Source organism: Equus quagga, chromosome 12 (assembly GCF_021613505.1).
Source record: "Equus quagga isolate Etosha38 chromosome 12, UCLA_HA_Equagga_1.0, whole genome shotgun sequence".
Classification (NCBI taxonomy): domain Eukaryota; kingdom Metazoa; phylum Chordata; class Mammalia; order Perissodactyla; family Equidae; genus Equus; species Equus quagga.
In genome coordinates, this window is record NC_060278.1 from 48,030,537 (window position 1) to 48,050,195 (window position 19,659).

At 35.6% G+C, this 19,659-nt stretch overlaps 1 protein-coding gene across 1 annotated transcript in view; it reads left to right on the forward strand.

Annotated features, from left to right (window-relative positions):
- USH2A (usherin) overlaps positions 1-19,659 on the forward strand; it is a 733,563-nt gene that overhangs the window by 131,509 nt on the left and 582,395 nt on the right. The window contains exons 11-12 of the mRNA XM_046679838.1: positions 14,189-14,384; positions 18,127-18,768. Of these exons, the coding sequence (XP_046535794.1) occupies positions 14,189-14,384; positions 18,127-18,768 (838 nt within the window). The remainder of the gene's footprint in view (positions 1-14,188; positions 14,385-18,126; positions 18,769-19,659) is intronic.

The window sequence follows — 19,659 nt, forward strand, 5'->3', positions numbered from 1 at the left end:
TCCAACTCTTTTTGTGAAGGCTACCTAACCCTAATCCTATAACCTGATAAAACATTTAAAAACAAGTCCACTTGGATATTTCCTACGAACATAGATATAAAATATCTTAATAATATATTAGCAAATTGCATCCTGCTATATATAATAAAGGTAATGTGTCACAACTGAATGGCATTTATTCCAAGAACGCAAGGTTGGTTTCACATTTGAAAATCAACTAATGCAGTAAAATATATAAATCTCTTATAACAATCTCAATAGATATTGAAAAATTTTTGAAAAAATTCAAAACACTTTCATGATAAATACTCTCTACCTACAAGACACGGAAGAGAACTTCCTCAATCTGAAAAGGGCAACTGCAAAAAACTTCCAGCTTACATCATACTTAACAATAAACAAGCATTTTCCCCTTGAGATCATGAACAAAATGAGGATGTTTGCTCTTACAACTCCTCTTCAAAATTGTAACAGAGGTCTAATGTAGTGCAAAATAAAAAAATAGAAAGTCATGAATGTCAATAAAGAAGGAGCAGAACTATTATTATTTGCAGAAAATGTGATACCATATGGGCAGTGGAAACATAAGAAGGTTCTTGGCAGACATCAAGCCCCTCAGCCCTACGTTATCACTTTCCTCTTCCCATCATTGCCCTTCACAAAGCCATTCAAAATTGGCTTATGATCTAAATAAGAATAATGTGCTTGCAGTGCAAAGATAGCTACACAATAATCCTTGAGCAGCATGTCCAGCCAAATTACTGCCATGCAGCCCTTCCTGTGGAAACTCTGGGGCCATCACTAAGTAGGATAGCAATGGTATGTGAGACTAGAGAGGCATGATGAGGCCGCATTGTGGAATTTGGACTTCATTAGGTAGGCAATAGGGAGCAATTGAATATCTCTGAGGACAGGAGTGACACAGTGATGTACCAAGTCGGGAGGAGGCAGTGGGAGCAGTCCACCCCAGAGGGGAGAAGTAGTGGATCACATGCCTTGTAGAATTTCTAGTACATGTTGATAATAAAAAGCAAAACAACTTGGACCTGGTTTTAATTTCTTTTCCAGAAAATGCATCCTCTTATTTTCTGTACTCAGAATGTTCCACTCTTTCCACCTCACCTTTAAAATGCCACAGAATTCTCGTTATCAGAATTGGAGTAGATGGAAATTAATTTGATAGTTTATTAAGTGGGTTAGGGGAAAGAAGCAGGCTCATGGAAATCATTCTGTATACAATTTCTGGGTAATGGTGGAAATTCTGAGGGGAAAAAAGTGGTGGAAACAGAGGTATTGCTCGTGTAATATGACCTTATACAACTCACAGGGTACATACCATGTGGCTGTATATGATCAAACATTTGTTGAATGACAATGTAAATGAACGAATTTCTCAACAGGAAAGACTAAGAGTTAAAAAATTTCTAAAAGAAAAGTCTATATTCATCTCTGAACAAGAAAAGAATATTCTTAAGAATGTGCTCATTGATCAAAAGATTTCTTTTTTGCCCTCCTTTGTATTTCTTTTCTGTTCAAATAAAACCCTCTAAATCCAATTTAATTTCCAAGGCAGACTTCCTGTTCTGCAACTTTTGAGTTTGCTTTTCAAATTCTTACTTTGTTTGGCAACACCAACATTACCTCATTGGCTTTTAGTGAATTCTTTGAGAAGACGTAATCTGTAGAACATTAGATTTTCTCTACCACCAGCCAAATGAGTGCTTAGGAAGGCAGCGATTTCTTCAGTTTTAAGTATTGCTTTAAATTACTTGAAGTGTAGCGTCTATTACATACAGAACCTCTGATAAATATTCACTGTGCTCACCTAATTTATTAACCTTTAAATCATACTTCATATTTTCTTTAATTGCTACTCTCACATATACAAAAGAAATCATAAATGGATTATTTGATGCCTTGAATTCACCCTGACAAAATTCCATCTCTTAAAATGGAGGATAGGTGAGAAAATTGACTAGTGTAATTATTGCAGACACTTACTCTTTCCTGTTGTCATTAACATCCCTGCCAAATTTGTTGTTTCAATCATCATACAAGTGACTGTGTACATCCACCATTGCTATATAGCCTGGGACAGCAGACGTCTGTAGTGTGGTCCAAAAGGAGAGGTTCTGAGTGTGGTCACGAGGCAATATATAGCAACCATTAGCAAACCTCAGTGCTATTCAGAGAAATTCACAAAATAATAACTGGACTGCTTGCCTGATTTTCCCACTGTGGGTCCAGCTTCTCACAAATATTGGCCATTGCCTTGACCTTCCTTGGGTCCAGCACTCTTCTGATTGCTGTCATTAGATTTGTAGCTTATCATAAGCAGAGTGAATTTAGCATAGTGATTATGAGTGTGGATGTGGGACTTAGGCCACTTACTAGCTGTCTGGCCCTCAATAAGTAAATTGAACTTTCTAAGATTCAGTTTCTTCTTACGTGAAATGAAGAGTAATGCATTTCACAAATAATAAAATGACTAAAACTCCTGCTATTGTGAAGTTTACATTGTAGTGTGGTTTGGGAAGGGGGGTTGGGGAAATAATAACCAGTAAGTGTTCAAAAAAAGTAAACTTATTTACTAAATTAACTGCTATGGAAGAAATTGGACAAGGTAGAAGTCTTCAGGGGTGCCATTTTAATAAAGGGAGTTGAAATTTTAGATATGTAGTCAAGGCAGGTCTCATTAAGAAGGTGACATTCGATGTGAGCCCTGAAGGAGATATGGAGTTAGTTGTACAGAAATCTGTAGACAGCACCCAGGCAAAGGGAACAGCCTAGGCCAAACCCCTTAGATGGGAGCATCCCTGATGTGTTCAAGGAACAGAAAAGTGGCTGTGTCACTCGAGTGGAATAAGCGAGAGAGAGAGGAGAAGGACCATCTAAAGGCTTCGGGATCCTTGCACAGGATGCAAATGATTGGCCTTTCACTTTGCAGGGACCTGCCACACATCCATCAAATGAAAGGTAAAAAGTTTGGCTATCAATCATTTGAATAATTTACTACCTACCATTTGTTTGTTACCAGTGTGAAATACGGACAGTAAGTGTTATATCTAATCTTTACCAAGTACTTACTATGATCCAGAGATTATGCTAAACACTTCTGCATTAGTCATCTCAGTTAATCCTGACAACAGACCTATGAGGTAGATATTATTATGCTCTTGTTATAGATAAGCTTAAGATAGATTTAGGCAGTTCAGAGTATAGTTTATACTGTGACTAGTAATTATGGCACATAATCCAAATGATTAAGGAACTTACACCATTTAGTTGAAGCGACACAGAATATGCATAAATGTCAAATTCTAAAACCTGGTAGCATTGTGCATAAGCAGGCTGGATCGCTGCCATGGAGCTCTCAGTTTCTATTTAGGCAAGGCCTTGGAAAAGTCAGTTAATTTTTCTATAAGAATTATAATACTATATGGGATTATTTATTAATAAGCAGAAAAAATATTAAGGCATTGTAGCACTCTGATTGCAATATTGCAACAACAACAACAAAAAAGTTGTTGATATTCTTGTGATGAAAGGAATGCTGGCAAAAAATCAAAGGCTCATTTACTCAAAAAGAGCTGGTTGAGCATCCATTCCACATCAAGCATCCTGCTGGATCCATGGGTGATGTAAAAGTGGAAAGGGTTATGGCCATTGGGTTGCTGAAGGTTTACTGGGGAGAGGTATTTTCAGACAGCCATATAATAAATATAAGTTAGACAATGAGAAATTGTAGGATGGTATAATATAGCAACAAAATGTTATAGGATAACAGAGGAGAGAAACATGCTTTAACTCGGGAGAAGCTCCATGTTGAAAAAGCCTCCAAATAGGTAGAGATCAACTTCCTGAAGGAGAGGCTGGGGTCCCTAGTGACTCTGGCCTGGACTTGATCTCTCCTTTCCCTTCTATTACCATTGTGTGCATCTGTGCTCTATCCTCTTCAGCAACCAGACATGCTGTTATTTCTTCCATTTAAAAACTCTCTTTGCCATAATTTCTTTTCTAGCTATTGTCCTATTTCCTTTATCTCCTTTTCAACAAAACTCCTTGGAAGACTTGTCTATGCTCATGCCTCCAAATCCTATTCTCCTCTTATCTCCTGAAACTCTGTCAGGTCTTCATTTTCATCCTTATACCACGATTTCTCTTAAGATCACCTAGGACCTTTTTAAACCTATGGGAAGTTCTCAGGTATTGCTTTACTTGACATACAAGCAGGATTTGACAGCATTGATTGTTCTCTTTGCACTTGGCTTCCAGCACACCACATTCTCCTGGTTTTCCTCCAAAATCCTTTGCTATTCCTTCTCTCCCTCCTTTGCTGCTTGCTCCTCTTCCCTCTGATCGCTTATTGTTGGAGTGCTCCAGAACTCTCTTTATGGATCCTTCCTCTGTCTACATTCATTCCCTTGGTGATATTTACTTCAAATACCATCTATACATAGATGATATGCAAATGAATTCCACACTCATGTTTCCAGTTAAATACTTGATATCAGGGACATATCTCAAATTAATGTGTCCCAAACTGATCTCCTAATTTCTCCTCCAAATCTGCCTCACTCATAGCCTCTCCCATCTCAGTTAATGGCAACCCTGTCCTTGCAGTTGCTTGGGTGAAAAACCATGATATCATCCTTGAATTCTCTTTCTCTTAGCAGACATATACAATTACTCAGCAAATCATGTTGACTCTATCTTCAAAAATATCCATAATACTTCATTCTACCTAGATTTAATAACTTAATTCTTTAAAGATTTAATGGTTTCAAGATTAAATAATTCCTTTGGCTTATATCTGTTTAGTTTACTATATATCTGTCACTGATTTTTCCCCCAAATCCTGACATCTCTGTCACATGCATATCATAAAGCTTTTTATATTTAATATACTCAAGTTTAGTTATTCCATATGTATGGCCCCACCTTCTTCTCAGAATGTTCCATCCTTTGGATCGAGTCTGGGCTTCCTGCTCAGCTATTAGCTTGGGACTTTCCACACCTCTGAATCTCCATCTCCTGGATCCCACGCCTTCCATTCTTGTTGCTATTGTTTGCCTTCTAATTTGTTGGAGTCATATCACCCAGTAGCTTTCTCAGAGAAGGATTAAATTTTTTAAATCACTGTATGTCTGGAATATATTTTTTATTCTTTCCTCACAGGTAACTGATAGTTGGACCTAGTATAGAATTCTAGATTGGAAAATAATTTTACTCATAATTTGCAAAGTATGATATAGTTTTCTAGGTTACTGTAATATTGTGGAACACTCAAACGATATTCCATTTTTCTTTTATATGTGACTTATTTTATTGGTCTCTGGAAATATTTGGTCTTCTTTTTATTTCTAGTATTTGAATGCTTCATGAAATTGTACCTTAATGTGGGTTTTTCTCCCATTAATTTTGCCAGCACATGGTGAGCCTTTTGGCTTCTTGTCTGGAAAACTGCTTATTTTGTATTAATACTTTGATAATTTCCTCACTCATTTTTTTCTATTTTTTGTCTTTCTGGAAATCCTATATTTTTATTTTGTTTTCCATCTCTATTATTATTATTTTTTCAGAAGAATTTTCTCAAATTTTTCTTCCAATCTTTTTGTTGAGATTTTTATCTTGCCTAATGAATTTTTAATATTCAGCAGTTTTTTCTTCATGAATTGTTGCTTTCTTAAGGCTTTTTGTATTCCATATTTTTAAATAAGTGCAAATTCTACCTTATCTTTCTGGGGATAATAATTACAGAGGTGTTTTATTTAATTGTTATTGGTTGATGATTTCTCTTATTTCTATTCCCTATATTTTCTTTTCCCTCTAGATTATTATCTCTTCTCCTCCTCTTCTGCCTCCTCTTTCTCCTCCTCCTCCCCTTATTTCTTCTTTTTTTCAGTCCCCGTTTTTCAAGTTAGACATTTTACACAAATGTCTGATGAATCCTTGCTGCCTGTTCTCTTCTACAATGAAATGGTAAAACACTTCCAAACTGGACTTTACTCTTATTTGTATGAGCAGCAAGAGAGGTTTTCTCTGTAGAGTCAGAGTCCCAGAAATTAGTTTTAGAATTTATCTCTTAGCTTTTCTCTGCCAGTTTCTATATGGAAAATAAGTCTGGCTCCTGGCTTTCTAGAAGTAGTGTAGGAGAAAGGGAATGGTGGCAGGGAGTAGGGTGCCCATATCTTAATATATAGACTTTCACTTAATGCTCCAATGACTGCCCTATTCTTCACCCATTCATGAACTGTTGATGGTCTAATATGATGGAGCTGGTTAATTTCAATTTTTCTTGATAATAAGACTGATGTCACCATGGAGTAGGAGTAGTTGGTCTGGCTGTGTAGGGTTGAAAGGAGGACCTGCAAAAATAATTACTTGCTATGTAGAATTTCTCTAAATCATGATTCTCAACCTCAGCGCTATTGATGTTTGTGACTGGATAATTCTATGTTGTGGGAAACTGTTCCGTACATTGTAAGACATTTAGCAGCATCTTTGGCCTCTACCCACCAGATGCTGGTAGAACCACTCCCCCAGTCGAGACAACCAAAAGAGTCTTTAGCCACTGCTAAAATGTCCTCTAGGGGACAAATAATGCCTAGTTGAGAGCCATTGTTCTAACTCTAAGCCTGTATCCTACTTCTTTTGTTGTTCTTTCATCTGTAAATCCTAAGGCTTTTAGAGGTTCTGTAGGAAAAATCAGTTCTCTTGTTTTAAGAATCCAACTCAGCCGGCACCCATACACCCATATTATAGCTTCTTTGACGAGTTGAGCATGTTGTCAATATTCATTTGTGTGTCTTCCTTCCATTTTCTGTCTTTGAAATTTTTTGTGAAATTTATTTGTTCCTTATTGGTTTCTCTACTGGTCGCATTAAATTTATGGATTATACTTGTTTTACTCTGACAATTTTAGTGAGTTATCAGGAAAAGGAGGAAATAGGCACGTTTAATCTTCTTAATTTTGCCTTGAGAGAATTTCTAGGCCAAGGAAAAGGGAAGGAGAACCCAGGGTTGGAGCTGAAAAGATGGAGGTGAGAGTTTGGGGAGTCCAAAGTGGGTAGAGTTTGCAGAGAAAGCAGCACAGAGAGATAATTGCAGAGATGTGCAGAGTACCTTCTTTAGGTATTCAGCTGACTGTTGAACATTATTGCCTATGTATGAGGCTGTGAAAAGAACAACCTGAAAGGTTCAACTTAACGATACTTGACACTCATGCGAGGCTGGGAATAGTGCCTATTTCAACCAGCCAAACTGGAAAGACTTCATGATTCACAGGACAGCAGTGGAGTACACAACAGGATCTTGCCTCAGTAGTGGAGAATAGCTCTAGACTAATCACTGCTCCGGTACCACCTAGTAAGTCTTAAGGGCAAGACCCAAAAGGTACTGACTGTTTCCAAGTGATTTAACTGCATCCCAGAGCAAAACTCAGGAATATCTTAGGAAAACTAAAATATCTAGCACCCAATGGGAGAAAATTTACCTGGCCTGGCACACGATAAAAAATTACCAGGCATTCAGGGAAGCAGAAAAATACAACCTACAATGAGGACAAAAATCAATCTGTCAAAACTGACCCAGGGGCTGGCCTGGTGATGCAGCAGTTAAGTTCGCATGCTCCACTTTGGCGGCCTGGGGTTCACTATTAGGATCCTGGGCATGGACCTATGCACCGCTTATCAAGCCATGCTGTGGCAGGCATCCCACATATAAAACGGAGGAAGATGGGCATGGATTTTAGCTCAAGGCTAATCTTCCTCAAAAAAAAAAAACACACAAAAAAACTGACCCAGAACTGAAACAGATGTTAGAGTGTCAGGCAATTGCATTAAAACACAGCTTCAATTAGCATTAGAACACATTTCTAGATGTTCAAATATCATATAGAGACATGGAAGGTACAAAAAAGACACAAATCAAAAATCCAGAGAGGAAAGCTACAATGTATGAAATGAAAATACACTGGATGGGATTAATGGTACTTACATATTGCAGAAAAGATTAATGAACTTGAAGTCATAGCATTATAACCTGTCCAAAACTAGACATAAAGAGAAAAGAAAATTTGGAAAAATAAAAACAGTGTCGGTGAGCAGTGGGACTAGTTCAGGAGTCATAATATGTGTGTAATTGGACTACCTAAAAGGTAGAGTGAAAATAGGGACAGAAAAAAATATTTGAAGAAATAGTTGAAAAATTCTAAATACTGTATAATGAAAATCACCAAATTGTAGCCTCAAGAAACTCAAGAAAACCCACGAAGAAGAAACATGTAAAAAATTACAACAGGCACATTATAACGGAATTGCTCAAAACAAGTGATAATTTTCTCTTTAAGAATAAAGATAAAACATTAAGCAGCCAGAGGAAATAGATACATTATATACAGACGAAGAACCATAAGGATGACAAGAAATTTCCTGTCAGAAATAAATGCAAACAAGAAGACAGCAAAGCAACACACTTAGTACATGGAGAAAAACAACTGATGCACTTAAAATTCTATACCTAGCAAAACTATCTTTCTGAGGTGAAGGTGAAATGAAAAATGTTTACAATACATAAAATGAAAGACTCCATCACAAGCAGACCTACACTATAAGAAATGTTAATATGAATTCCTGCAGCCAGAAGTATAATGGTATCAGATGGAAATATGGATCTACACAAAGAAATGAAGAGCTCCAAAAATGGTAACTGCCTGGGTACGTATATGATCTGATTGTTTAATTCTCTTTATAAAATAATTGGTAGTATAAATAGATAACACTGGGTTAAGTGGTTTATAATACATATGCAAGTAAAATTTGTGACAACATTAGCACAATAGTTAGGAGGAGAAAGGGAGGCATTCTATTGTAAGGTGCTTATACTATATGTGAAGTAGTTTACCCTTTAAAGATAGACTGTGATAAAGACATGTATCATAGACCTCAAGGAAACCACTAAAATAAGAAAACGATGAGTTACAGCTAATAAGCCAAAAGTGAGAGAAAATGGAGTCATGAAAATATGAGGCAATACAAAAGCAGGCAGGAAAGAGGAACACAGTTGGGACAAAAGGAAACAGCAAGATCCTAGATTTAAACCTACCCATAGTGATTATCAATAATCATGTTAAATTTGAATATTCTAAATACTCCACTTAAAAGCCAGAAGATAAACCTAAAGATTGTAGGAAAAAGAAAAGACCAAAAAAAATTAAACAGAAACTAAAGGAACTATAAAAAAAAATCAAGAAATTCTAAGTATTGCTCTTTGATTAAAAAAAACAATAAAAGAAGAAACCCTAAGCAAAGTTGATAAGAACAGAAGGCATAAAAAAGAGTATGTAACTGTATATATGGTAGGTATATAAAAACATCAGGATGAATACTATAAACATATTTATGCTATGGAAAATAAATCTCAACACTGAAATTAAAAGACAATTTTCTAGAAAAATATGTTTATAATAACAATCAGGAAGATGTTGAGAACTTAAATAAAAAAGTCAGAGATTGGAAGATTGAATGAAATGTAAGACCCTAAAAATTGATTACATGCTGCCTATTAAAAAAGACATTTTAAATATAAGACATACACGGGTTACAAGTTAAAGATGGTAAAAGATATACCATGCAAGCACAAATCATAAGAAAGCTGCAGTGACTTTATTAATATCAGAAAATGTAGATTACAGAGCAAAAGTTTTACCCAGAATAAAGAAAAGTCATATTGCAAAAGAATTCAATTCATCAAAAAGATATAATAATTCTTAGCATTTATATACCAAACAACTGAGTTTAAAAATACACAAATCAAAAACTGACAAAACTGAAAGGAGAAGTAGAAAAACCTACAATTATAGGCAAAAATTTCAATATCCCTCCCTTGATAATTAATAGAAAACTAACAGAAAATCAGTAAATATAAAGATTGGAACAACACTATCAACCAACTTGAACTAATTGACAATTATGGAACACAGCACAGCAGGATACACATACTTTTCCAGTCTACACAAAACATCTACCAAAATAGATCAAATTCTGGGCTGTAAAGCCAGCTTCAATAAATTTAAAGGGAGTCAAGGCATATAAAGTATGTTATCTAACTATAATCATTAAATTAAATGAGAAATCAATAGCAGAATAATTTCTGGAATTTCCCTAAATATTTGGAGGCTAAATAACAGACTTCTAAATAACCTGCAGATCAAAGAAGAAATCAAAGGAAAATTAGAAAGTATTTTGAATTGAATGAAAATGAAAACAATATATCAAAACTGTGAGGTGCCTATATAGCACATTTAGGGATAATATAAGCACCAATTCTCTATATTAGAAAAGAAGAAAGATCTCTCTTAAGAAACTAGGAAAAAAGTGGGGACTGGCCCCGTGGTCTGGTGGTTAAGTTCGGCATGCTCCACTTCAGTGGTCCGGGTTTGGTTTCTAGGCGTGGACCTATGCCACTTGTTGGTGGCCATGTTGTGGCGGCGTCCCACATACAAAATAGGGGAAGACTGGCATGAATGTTAGCTCAGGATGAATCTTCCTCAAGCAAAAAGTGGAAGATTGGCAACAGATGTTAGCTCAGGGTGAATCTTCCTCAGCAAAAAAAAAAGAAAAAAGAAAAAAGAAAAAGAAAGAAAGAAACTAGGGAAAAAGACATATGACCCAAGTCAGGCTAATCAAAAGTTATTTCTGAGTTTCTAACTAGAGCTCATGGAGAACATCTTTTTTCCTCTTTGCTCATGTGGCTTGAAGCACACAAGACCAAAACTTACAAAACCAAGACCATATTTTAAGCGTTAAAGAGCAGAAGAATTTCTATGGCTTGAAGTATGAATATACATTTGCTTGTTATCAGACAGCAATTGTACTCTATTATTTGTTTTCCCTTCTACATTACTAAAGAAATCTCAATATTAGCTGACGAGATAATCATAGAGAATAAATTACATTTTTCAACCTCCCTGGCAGGTAGGCATAAAAATGTAATTTAAATTCTGGTCAATGATATTGTATCTGTTACATTTGCTGCTAAGTTAGTGGCTTAAAATGACAAAACCCATTTACTTAGTTTAGGATGCTATGATTTGGCTTGGCGGTGGTCTGGGCTGGCTTGGCTGACCTCATTTGGGATCTTTCACTTATCTATGCTTAGCTAGCTGGTCAGCCGGAAGTTGGATGATCTAGAAGCCTCACTGATATATCCGGTTGTTGTCAAGCAGGCTGTTAAGTGGGGTGATAGGAGCAACTACTAGCCAGGCAACTCAGGTCTCTTCCACACGTCACGTAAACCTCCAGTGGATAGCTTGAGCCTGTTTACAAGGTGGTCTCAGGGTTTGAACCCCAGGAAGAGAAAACAAACTCCAAAGTGGCAAGCATTTCAAGTCTCTGCTTGCATCAGATTTGCTGACATTCTATTGGCCAAAGAAAACCAAAGGTCAATCTAGGTCTAGTGTAGGAGTATTCTACTAAAGAGTGTGGAAACAGACATGTTTTGTATCTGACTTTTTGGAAGCATGTTTTTAAAGGGAAGAGGCACACCTTTCAGTGGACAGGAATTGGTCCTAAAGTATGAGTAGATTTATGGTCCCTTCCTTAAAATGAAGAGTATCAACAGTTGAGTTGTACAAAAGTAAATTTGTGTTTTCAGGTGAATTTTGAGAAACTGATGAAAATGAGCTCATTAAAACCATACAGCCTTTTATCACTTACTTTTTAATCACATTTTAAGGTATAGCTAATATAGAGAAGTTATAATCTATATGTGTTATACAAAGTTTTAGGTTAATGAAATGGGAGTAAAATTATATTATTTGCTGCAGAGTTTCTCATATTGAAAGATTTAGTTTAATCGACATAATAAACCTTGATAAGATGGAGGTGTTGAAAAAATCAAGGCAATAATGGATGCTTTTGAGATGTTCTGTGTAAAAGGTGAGAGTCAGGTGTAAAGAGGAAAAATAGACAGGTATTAGAGAGGAGTGAGGAGTAGGGAGAGAGAAGGCACAGAAATGGTGACTAATTGGAGTGCAGAAGCCTATGAAAATCCCCAGTTGTAGGGAAACTAAAAAGATATAAAAATTTACGAAGTAAAGCTCTCATTCTTCTTTCACCCAAAATCTATGGTAAAGTTTAGTTCATGTTTATTTTTAACAAGAGCTTCTCTTCTTGAAATTGAGGCATTGGCTAAATTTCACCTCTAGGCAGATACAAGGCAGAGCTCTCAGGTGGCAAGAAGATTCCAAAATGGAAGAAGCAGAAATTTAGGGTCAGGGTGACCATGGAAATATCAATAGAATTCTCATCAACTTAGGAGCACTTTTGTCCTTCAATAGGAATGAAGTTAGGGTTATAGGCAGTCTTATCTACATTTCAAGAGTTAAGGAAGTTCTATGTAATATATGCATTACGTTTAAATAAGAATATAACGAAATGTACAGGAGATAAAGTTTTGCCAGAATACACTTTGATTTCTCTTTACTTTTTTCACTCTTTCCTGCTCTTGATCTTTCAAAGAGCGCTCTTCAGATGTGGAGAATTTATAAGGTTATTCTTTGACAGAAATATAACGTATGTCCAATCCCTGAAGGTACTTGCCATCTGTTTGGAGAACAAGACTAATGCATGTGAAGCAACAGCAAAAAATAAGGGCTTAATTATAGGGTGATGGACGTGAAGTGTTATAATTATGTAATCAGAGGCCTATTAGATTTTCACAGATATATGTAACAGATACCCACCAATAAGTGCCATTTATTTTTGCAGACCAAACCAAATGCCTATCTTGAGTAAGGGTCTGGTTCCCATGGGTCTGGTTGAGAGTGGGGATGGGGAATACAGCCAGGTCCAAGGAGACAATTCATGGTCCTTGTGTATCTTTCTGGACCTACATGTGTCTTTGCTATTGAAGCTCATTGTTTTCTACAACAACATCTGGTGCACGTATGAACTTTTATTTATCAAACTATTGGATGTTTTCATGTCAATTATTTTATCCTTAATGATTCCAATGAGTCCCTATTTCTCAGATAAGGAAAAATGGGAGAGTGGTAGGTAGATTTGTAAAAATTATTTGATTAAAAATCCCTTCTTTACCTCTTTGTAATTGCATCCCAACCTCATGTGAACTTTTGAAATATCTCTGAGATTTAAAGTGATTCAAGCCATAGGTTACTTCCCTCTGTGATGACCCTGTCCCCAAATGTGGAGGGCTGGATTCAGTCCAAGTGAAAGGAAATCGGGGGGGGGGACTGCCAGGAACTTTATGATATTTGATGTCTGCATGCACATCTCCGGTGAACAGATAAGTTATTATTGAATTTCTCGTATTTGTTTCACATTTTATATGTATATGTTCTCTTACGAAAAGTTCTAGCTCTTAATAATCTTTCTATAACCAACGTGGTATTGTCTATGTATATCATAGATGAGGATTACGGATTTTACATATTTTCATTCTTAAACAGCAGCTTTAAGAGGAAAAATACTCCTTTTTTCAGCTGTTACTTTGCTTGACAATGCTCTAAAACACGTAACTTTCTTTTGCATTTTTTACCATAATATAAATCAGCTAATTATACTTAATGTAATTGCATCCTGCTACAAATAAACAATAAGTATACTGAAATATTCCTAAAAGCAGAATGGTGTGAAAAAAAACGTTAGCAGGATCAGTATCAGTGGGCGTAAATGGATGCTATTCACAAAGAACTTTATTTTAGACGTTGTTAAAACCTTAAGGAGATAATAATATTATAGAAAGATTCTTCCTTAGTTTAAGCACCTGGCATGTATAAAACCAGTTTGGATTAACAGGACAGTAAATGAGAGGAACAAAAAGAGAGGTAGAGTTGTAAAGACTAACTTAACTGCTGGCTCTTTCTGTTTTCAATCTCCACATGACTATATTTTGATTTCTTTCTCTGGTGCTTAATGCTTCATTTCACGTTTCCCTTAAGTCATATCCTACTGACTTCTCTGGGGTGTATTTTCTTTCAGTTCTATATATTCATCGCGCCGAAGCTTTCCATATTTTTGTGTCAGGGGGAAAAATACCTTATTACCTTCTTGTCTGTTTAACATTGAAAGTTTTTTTCTCCCTCCCTCCCTGTCTTGTACCTAATGAGCAACTTATCTAAAAATAGATACGTTCATCATTCTACAAAATGTTGTATCTTCTCCAGATTGGAGGCCAGTGTAATTGTAAGAGACACGTGTCTGGCAGACAGTGCAATCAGTGCCAGAATGGATTTTACAATCTACAGGAGTGGGACCCTGATGGCTGCAGTTCCTGTAACTGTAATACCTCTGGGACAGTGGATGGAGATGTTACTTGTCACCCAAATTCAGGCCAGTGCAAGTGCAAAGCAAATGTTATTGGTATGTGTAATGCCAAAGTTTACAGTCACGTCTCTATTACCGTCTGGAATAAAATTCTCTATTTGATTTCTTAACTGAAGAGTAAAGCAGATTTCCTTGCTCAAGGCAGGCTGGGGAAAAAAGAAACAATTTGGATGAAATTAACTGTCTAAAAATGATTAAATTAATAATTCTATCAAACTACAGCTTGAAGCTTAGTTTAATCAACCCTTTAGAAGTTTCTTTATTTTGTAGATGTGTTAGTTCACATAGGGCCATACTAATAAGTCATAGAAAAATATAATTTGCTTACTGCCTAGATGTTTCTTTTAGAAAATTAGCACTTTTTCAAAATGTTTTACACTTAATGAGTTCTAAGCAAATCATTTCCATGCTAGTTTTCTTAACAGACCAATATAAATGGATCTTTTTCAAAATATTCTGTGCTACAGGGTCCTTTGTGATAAATCTTTCCATTTTTTTCTATTATATTTCTTTGAACTGTTCCTATGAAATGCAAAACAAGTCAATATAATTCCACAGATCACGTCCATTGCTAGAGTTAGTTATAAAGGGCCACATAATTTTAATTTTGTAATTCACTGCCAAGCTGATTATAATAAACAGCTACCTTCGGTGTTATTTATCATTTTTTTATACAAGACGTGCTTTTTTGTTTGTTACTCCCACAGGTATTTTTCAGAAATTAGATTTGATTATAGCAATTTATTACATCCAACATTTTTGAGGGGAACCACAGCCACATAAGGACAAAATTTATCAAGTGCCCAAAATGCACTATGTACATAATGCACTTTGAAATTTTGATATATGAGAATATTATGAGACGAAAGTTTCCTGATGAAGTGAGTCTCGTGTTGTAACTGAACATGTCTTGGTTCATATAGGAAGTTTAAAAAAGACTTTCACCTTTCTATTGTCATCCAAGACACCAAGCCTTCCATGGTTTTTCTAACACTGACCTGAACCTTATAATAATAAAAACGTGCCTGGCAGTCACACACACACACACATGCACACAAATGCTTACATCCCTATACACATACATAGGAACATATCACTCGGAATAACATTTTCCTTTCTGTGATATAACGCTAAAGCTAATTCTTTATCTTTTATATATATAGATATAAATACATAGTTTTATACAATTTGGCTAGACAAGCATTCCATTTTAATTTAATAAAAAAGAATATGGCTGGGGCTGGCCCCGTGGCCAAGTGGTTAAGTTCGCGCGCTCCGCTGCAGGCGGCCCAGTGTTAAGTTGGTTCGAATCCTGGGCGTGGACATGGCACTGCTCATCAAGCCACACTGAGGCAGCGTCCCACATGCCACAACTAGAAGGACCCACAACGAAGAACATACAACTATGTACCGGGGGGCTTTGGGGAGAAAAAGGAAAAAATAAAAATCTTTTAAAAAAAATAAAAAATAAAAAAAATAAAAAATAAAAAATGAAAAAGAATATGGCCATGCTTAATGGTATTACACAAGATTTATCTAGTTTAAAGAAAGATTACATCAAAATCTTTAACATAACTTGCCCTTATGCATTTCAAGCATATAAAAACTAACTTTTCCGATGAAAAGAATAATTAACTTGTAAAGAGGAGCACATTTTTGTCTGAGTGTTATCTGTGTTGCTGAATGAATTCTAAGATCTGTAAATTCAACCTATATGGCATCCTTTGTTCTTTAATGTGAGATATATTTTAAACTCAAGATGTGAAAACAAAATTTAAAGGAAGGTCTTTAAAGACAATGAAATGGTTACGGCCCTATATCAATAAAATCTTTCCTGTGATGGTTCGATGCCAGAGCTCAAGAAGGCAAAAAAACCAAACTTTACTATTTACTTGGAATTTCTTATGACCTCCCTGACATTTACCTATATTATTGGTTGATCCAGATCGCTTTCTGCAGGAAAATATAAATATGTATTTTTGAGCATGACATCATCATTTTGATATTATTTGTAGAGTGATTTCTGCACAGGCAGTCTTTTTAATCAAAATGTAAACCTGACATGTATATATATTTCTTTTCCTAATGGGATTAGCAAGTAACGTTATTCAATTTTACCTTCTTAATGTGATTAAAAAAAACAACAACAGAAAATACAAGTGTGTGTTGTCTGTGCTTCACAAAGCAAACTGTTAGACTTAACAAAACTGTTAAATCTTACTAATGATTCTATCACCGGTAAAATACATTAGCACCAATAATTTGATTAAAGTAGGTCATTCATCTAGAATAAAAGGGGAGAAGAATGTGAATTAAATGCCAAGTGTGCTAACTCGGCTGCACTTGTTAACACCGACTGTGGTACCCTCTAGGCCTTTCTGAGTGTCGTTAGGAATAGATTACCTGTCACGAATATGTATGGCATATTCAAATAAGCACTGCGCATATTTTTAAAACTGATATGATATGAATCCATGTAGACCAATTTTAATAGTTCAAAATGAGTCATAATTCTTGTTAACAATACAGTTATTTTTAAAATTTGCAGCAATAGTGGTCCTTTTTTATTTTCCTTATTGAAATTAAATGATATGCCTTAGGTGGGCCATTCATCACTGTTAAAGAACTTGCCTTCCGTTGGAGTTCTTGAATTTTTATCCATATATATACATATATATTATGCATTTCCTTCCAGTTTAGGAAATGTTTTTCTACATATGAGTTCCTGAGTGTGTTTTTGACTCTTATTTTAGGACTAATTTTTTTTATTGCTATTATAGCTTGAAATAAATGTTTCAATTGATTCAACCCCACATAGTTATTTAAATTCATGGATATGTGAAGACCATCTAAAGGGAGTATTTTGCATCTCAACCTTTACTATTCAAAAACATGTTTATTCTTTTGCCTTGTAGACTCTTTTGGAAACTAACCTAAGTTGTCAGAGGTTTAAGTTTAGGTGAAAAAACATTTTTCTCTGTTTGTGAAATGTCTATATGTCTCTTTTAAATAGAAGTAATATAAAGAGCAGAATTTACTTAGTGTTTAAAGAAGTATGCTCTGAATCACACAATATGACAAGCAATGTGATTGCTTTATGAGCCAAGGAGAACATAATTTATATTAATTGAAAATGATAAAATATAGGAGCATATAAAAGCATTCAAATAAAAAATGCTCTGGATAAGTTTTATTTATAGTAATTATGTAAATGTATGATATCCAGAAGCAAGTGTATATACTATTATCACAAAAATAGTTATCAGCTTACCATTGTATTATAAACATTTTTAGGGGATTCTGATTTCGAGGAAAATAATGTGGGAATATGTGATTCTTCTGTATGCCTTTGAAAATGTATTTTGCTCTCTACTTTTAAGTGACTGTGCTTTCTTAATATAAAGTAAGTAAAAAGAACAGTTTTAATATAGTTAAATAGCTTTAAAATAATAGTTTTAATATTTGCTAAAGAGGAAAAGAACTCTTGTACATGTAACAGAAGCAATATTTGCATTAAACATTTTTATTTGCATTAAGTAATAAATAAAATTTTGTACAGCACATTACAAAAATAAAGTTGGGTGTGAGTGCCAAATTAAGCATTGCCATTGTATTTTGAGTATATGATCAGCCCTCTATGGCATTGCTTGTGAGAAAACACAACGTTTTGTGTTTGCATTAAATGTTGGCAGTAGCATTGTTTGTATGTCAGCTATCTTGAAAGCTTGAATGGGATCATTTTCTCATCCTCACCTTTTAAAACACATTTTATCTTTAGGCCTTCGATGTGATCATTGCAATTTTGGATTTAAATTTCTCCGAAGTTTTAACGATGACGGATGTGAGCCCTGCCAGTGTAACGTCCACGGCTCAGTGAACAAACTCTGCAATCCTCTTTCCGGGCAGTGTGAGTGCAAAAAAGAAGCCAAAGGACTTCAGTGTGACACCTGCAGAGAACACTTTTATGGGCTGGACATCGCCAGTTGTAAGGCCTGTGACTGTGATGCAGCTGGATCCGTCCCTGGGAGTGTCTGTGAGGCTGCGACAGGGCAGTGCATCTGTAAACCCAATGTTGGAGGGAGACAGTGCAATGAATGTTTGGACAGATACTTCTACCTGCAGCAAAATAATTCTTTCCTGTGTCTGCCTTGTAACTGTGATAGCCGTGGAACAGTAAATGGCTCTCTGCTGTGTGACAAATCAACAGGACAATGTCCTTGCAAATTAGGAGTAACAGGTCTTCATTGTAATCAGTGTGAGCCTCACAGGTACAATTTGACCATTGGCAATTTCCAAGGCTGCCAGATGTGTGAGTGTGACTCCTTGGGGACATTGCCTGGGACCATTTGTGACCCAATCAGTGGCCAGTGCCTATGTTTGCCTAATCGTCAAGGAAGAAGGTGTAATCAGTGTCAACCAGGTAAGAAAGAAATGTATGACATTTTCAGGGCACAATGACTTTCCTTTCATTATCCCTTATCTTTGTTTCTGGGTTGGGATTTCTAAAAAGTCTATTTCCAACATCATTGCTGTATTTGTATCATTATCCAATACAGATACAACTATTCAATTTGTTCAAGGTTGTGTGGCATATTTGTGTTGCTGTATTTGGGATGACCCTTTAGATGAATGCCAGCCAATCAGACGCTTAATAATTGAGACTTACTTATATTTAATTTCTCAGCTTGAAGTAAATCCCCTTTTAACAACTAAAAAGAAAATCTGAAGTAAGAAAAGCGAGAATAAATTTTATTTTCCAGAGAAATGAAAACTTGAGTTGATTATCTATACAATGCCAAATATTCAGATGATTAACTGATTTTCTGAATAAAGCTGACCAAGTGTTTTGAGTGAATGGGCTATAGATTCTGGCATCACATAGAAACATCTAGAATTATTTTTAAGCGCCACCAAATTAATAAAATAGGCTACTGTTTAGTCTTACTGTACCCATCTTTCCATCTGTTTCCCTACTGGAAGAAAGATGGACCCTATCTATGGCTTTCTCCTTGCCTTTATATGATTTAAACTAAAACAATACAGTTTCTTTATAATAAATTTGTCATGATGTCATGATAAGTGTAAATATTTATCAGTTGTTTAACAGCTGTATTAATTGTTGTCCTGCCTGCCACAATCAGCTCTAAGGTATATGAGCCTGTGCAAATGAGTATGATACAAATGAGTGATTTGCCTGTGTAGGACTAAAGTCCTGTTTTACCTGATAAGGAATCTAGCTGAGGAAAGTTGAGCCATACCTTTCCTTTGACATTGGTCAATGTGACAAGTAAATCCAAAGAGACAGGAAGGA